The sequence below is a fragment of the Camelina sativa genome, chromosome 4 (assembly GCF_030686135.1).
Source record: "Camelina sativa cultivar CO46 ecotype springtype chromosome 4, ASM3068613v1".
Lineage (NCBI taxonomy): Eukaryota > Viridiplantae > Streptophyta > Magnoliopsida > Brassicales > Brassicaceae > Camelina > Camelina sativa.
Window position 1 is genome coordinate 2,249,866 of NC_141883.1, and position 4,215 is coordinate 2,254,080.

Here is a 4,215-nt window from a genome sequence, read left to right on the forward strand (position 1 = left end):
CTACCACACAACTTGTTAACCTTTATATATTTTAATTTGCTAAAATAAATCAAATAAAACTTTTAAATTTGGAAACCTGATAAATAAGCATAAATCAAGCAAACCTGATAAATTTTTAGTTAAAAACATATTAGTTTTATTTATAATGGTTCTCAGCCATTGTCTAAAATTTTTTAGCCGATGTGGAATGTTGTAAAAAAAATTTTTATTTCTATAGATTTTACTTTTTTTCTAAAAAAAACTTAATATATAGATTACTACTATATATTCAAAAATTTTATTAGTGAAATATCTAATTCTTATTGATTTTTTTTTAAATCCTATATAGACACCTTTAGGAGTTTATAGCTTCAACTTTTTATTAGTATAGATATAATGTCTTAAAATTTCTATGGAGGTTAAGTAATTGTAATGTTTTAAAACATTCTATGAAATTTAAATATTTTTAAATAATTGAACCTTTTAAAATTTTCAAGTTTCAATATTTATAATATTTTAAACTTTTAAAATTTATAAATTTATAAATTATAATTTTTTAAAAACCTTTTAAATGTTTTTAAAAGCTAAGACTTTTAGAAGTTTCAATATTTATAATATTTTAAACTTTGAAAATGTTCGAAATATAATATTTGAACCTTTTAAAAAGTTTTAATATTTATAATATTTTAAACTGTTAAAATTTAAAAATTATAATATTTAAAAACTTTTTAAAAGCTAAGAACTTTTTATCATATTGAAACTTTTAAAATTTTTAGATATTATAATATTTTTTTTGAAACTTTTTAAAGTTTTAATTTGATGAGATAAAAAACCGGATCAAACCGAATAAAACTTTTAAACTTGGACGCCTGATAAATAAAGCTTTACTGCTCATTCGTTGTTGGAAGCATATTACTCTTATTTATAATGGTTTTGAACCATTGTCTAAAAAAATTCTAGCCGATGTGGGATGTTGTAGATAGTTTTTTTATTTCCATAAATTAAAAATTTTCTTTTTTTAAAAAAATTCTGAAAATTTTAAAAATATTAACGAATGTCATGTCAAATCCTAATTGGTCTTTTAAAAAATATCTTAATATAGAAAATTTTGGAAATTTTAAAATGTTAATTAGTGACATATCGAATTTCGATTGGATGTTTAAAATCCTAAGTGGACAGCCTTAGGAGTTTATAGCTTCTATTTTTTATAAGTATAGATTGTTGTACCCCTAATCAATCAGTTTTAAATCTTCCGTAAACGACATATTTTTGAAATCTTTAAATAAGTCATTTAAAACTTATACAACATAGTTTGAAAAAATCCCCTTTTGAGAGGAAAGTGGATCCAACCAATTTGAAATATACAGAAGTAATCAGATGGATCAACTTGGCAGATGAATTTTTCGATTAAAACAGTTTAGATTTTTTCAGTTAAAATTCAATCAAAAAGGAATGGTCCATGTGCCTTTTTATATTGTATGTTCAGAACTCAGGATTTTAATTTTTAACAATGACCAGTAAGAAGTCAACTTAAATCACCCTACCCTGTACCCAGGCCAGCCACTCCTCGTCCCTTCAAGTCAACAACTCTCACACTATTTAACAAATCCCTGAATTTTTTTAAATAAAACATAAAGAATATGTTCGTTTATCGTTGCACAAAAAAAAAAAAAAAAATATGTTCGTTCTTGCTTCCCTAAAATGGCTGTCTAATGTTTTCTCCTCCTCTCGGAAATACTAAACGCTATATACCTTCTGATAATTTGCCAACTATTAAAGAAATAAAAAAAAAGAATGCCAAACTATTAAAAATCAAAATACATGAATAAGTAAACGTCGAATTAGTTAATCCGTTTTACAAACGATACATAATCTTTTTATTTATTTGAGCTTTCGAGCTCTGTGCCTTCGATTGATATGTAAGAGTGTAAATAATAATACAAAAAGACACTTTGATACAGAGTAAATTAAGATATATTAACCAACCATAGCTGTATTTATTTCTTTTTTTAGCTTTAGCTGTATTTGTTTTTGTCAACCCGATTAGCTGTATATAAAGTTAAAAACAATGACTCGATAAACAATACGACAACATCATATCTTTGTGAAATAAATATTTAAACAAATTGCAAATGGGAGTTGTTTAAGCAAATTTTTGTTTATATGTAGGGTGCAAGAAACATAACAATATCCTAAAAGCCAAAAAAACCCTCTCAAAAGATAATCTCCGAGAGAGCAGTCATGGACTTGTTTGGAGAGTTTCAGAAGGGAGAAATCGATGGGAGACCGTTTCTTGTATACCAAAACGTTATGAAACAATTACCACTACTAATAAAAAACCCCAAACACCTCCGACGATGGAGAAACCACCATCGAAAAACCATTATCATTCCAAAACAATACAACCTCCATCTACGATCTCCCTCCCCAAACTCTTTTCTTATGCCCAAGACTCCGAACCCGATTGTTATTGAACGCTCTCGACGATGAGATGGGTGGTGAGGACTCTAACCAAATCCTTTCCAAGTACAGTTCTTCCCCTCTCTTTGATGACACTAGTGACACTCATCATGTACTCCCACTTTTTTGGTGCAACAACAAAGAAGTCGATCCAGAAGCTGATGAGTGCTATTCCTGCTCTATCCAAACCATCGGTACGGACTATTATTTTTGTGCCACGTGTGATAAAAGGTTTCATAAAGAATGCCTCCAGTGTCCACTTAGGATTAGTTATCCTTCCCACCCCATACATTCTCTCCAACTCTTCTATTCTAAATATAGATCTGACAATTGCATCTACTGTAGAGAAAGAGCAACCTATATGATTTATTTTTGTGCTCTTTGCGACACCTATATGCATGTCCTTTGTGCTCAGCAAAAAATACCCTTTTTTATAGACAAACCAAAAAGGCATGACCATACTCTCTCCCTTTTCCCTAGACAAGCTTCCTTAACCTGCAATATTTGTGGTTTGGTTAATAAACTTCATCTCACTTACGCCTGTCCTTCTCTATGCGATTTCGTTTCCCATAGTGATTGTATCCATATCCCACAAACCATAAGAATATCTCGTCACTACCACCATGTCTCTTTCACTTCTACTCTTTCGTTAGGAAGATGGTCTTGTGGAGTTTGCCGCCGTACGATTGACCCTGAGTATGGTGCGTATACTTGCAATGTGTGTAATGACTACGCTGTTCACACAAGATGTGCATTGCGCACAGATATATGGGATGGCATTGAACTCGAAGGAGTACCAGAAGACGACGTAGAAATTGAGCCTTTCGAGAGGATATCTGATGAAATAATACTCCATTTCTCTCATGGATGTCATATGAAGTTTGAGACCAGTGGAGTTTACGACGGAAACAAGTTTTGTCAAGCATGTACCCTTCCAATAAACGAGGAGTATTTTTATGTATGTGTGGAATTGTGTGACTTCATCTTACACGACAGATGTGCATATGCTCCACGTAGAAAGGTCCATCCATTACATCCCCATCCACTTATACAAAAGGCTGTTCATGAAGACCATCTATTCAACTGTGATGCTTGTATGCGTACTAGTAATGGTTTTGGGTATAGGTGTACCAATCAGGATTGTGACTACATACTAGATGTAGTGTGTGCTTCGACTTCTGAGCCGTTTAATTATCAAGGCCATGAACACCCCTTATTCATGGAGAAAGACCCTAGAAAAAGCCAATATGCCACATTTGCAAGTCAAAGAAAGACAAGGTGTTTAATTGCTATGAATGTGAATTTGTTATATGTTTCAAATGCGCTACCTTACCATACAAGGTAAGGTATGAGGATGATGACCATTACCTTAGATTTTGCGGTGGATATGAGGCAAGTGACAAGGATTGGTGTGAGATATGCGAAAAGAGAATAAAGAATGGAAAAAACAAAGGGTTCTATAAGTGCAATGACTGCTGCACCTCGCTTCATATTAATTGTTTACTTGGTCCAGAACCATATTTGAAGCCTGGTCAAATTACCACAGAAGATAAAGGTGATGGGGTGCTTGTTATACGCAACAATTTTTCTTCTCGACCAATTTGCTATTCTTGCAGTAACCGTTGTCCGTATCCAACATTTTATAGTTTTGAAGAGAGTGTGTTTTGTTCTTTAAAATGTTTTCGTTGATAGCCATTGAGTTATCCTTATCCCTTTCTTTTTTAAAACTTTAATCGTACTACGTGGATACCTGCGCAAGTATTTTTCTTTTCCTCT

General features: G+C 31.7%; 1 protein-coding gene across 1 annotated transcript; it reads left to right on the forward strand.

Annotated features, from left to right (window-relative positions):
• The first annotated feature begins 2,218 nt into the window (after nt 1-2,218).
• Nucleotides 2,219-4,128, forward strand: LOC109132573 (uncharacterized). Its single transcript, XM_087509164.1, is given in 3 exon segments — nt 2,219-2,396; nt 2,465-3,662; nt 3,665-4,128. Coding segments are annotated over 3 exon segments (1,722 nt in total). The 5' UTR covers nt 2,219-2,336.
• Nucleotides 4,129-4,215: the final 87 nt, after the last annotated feature.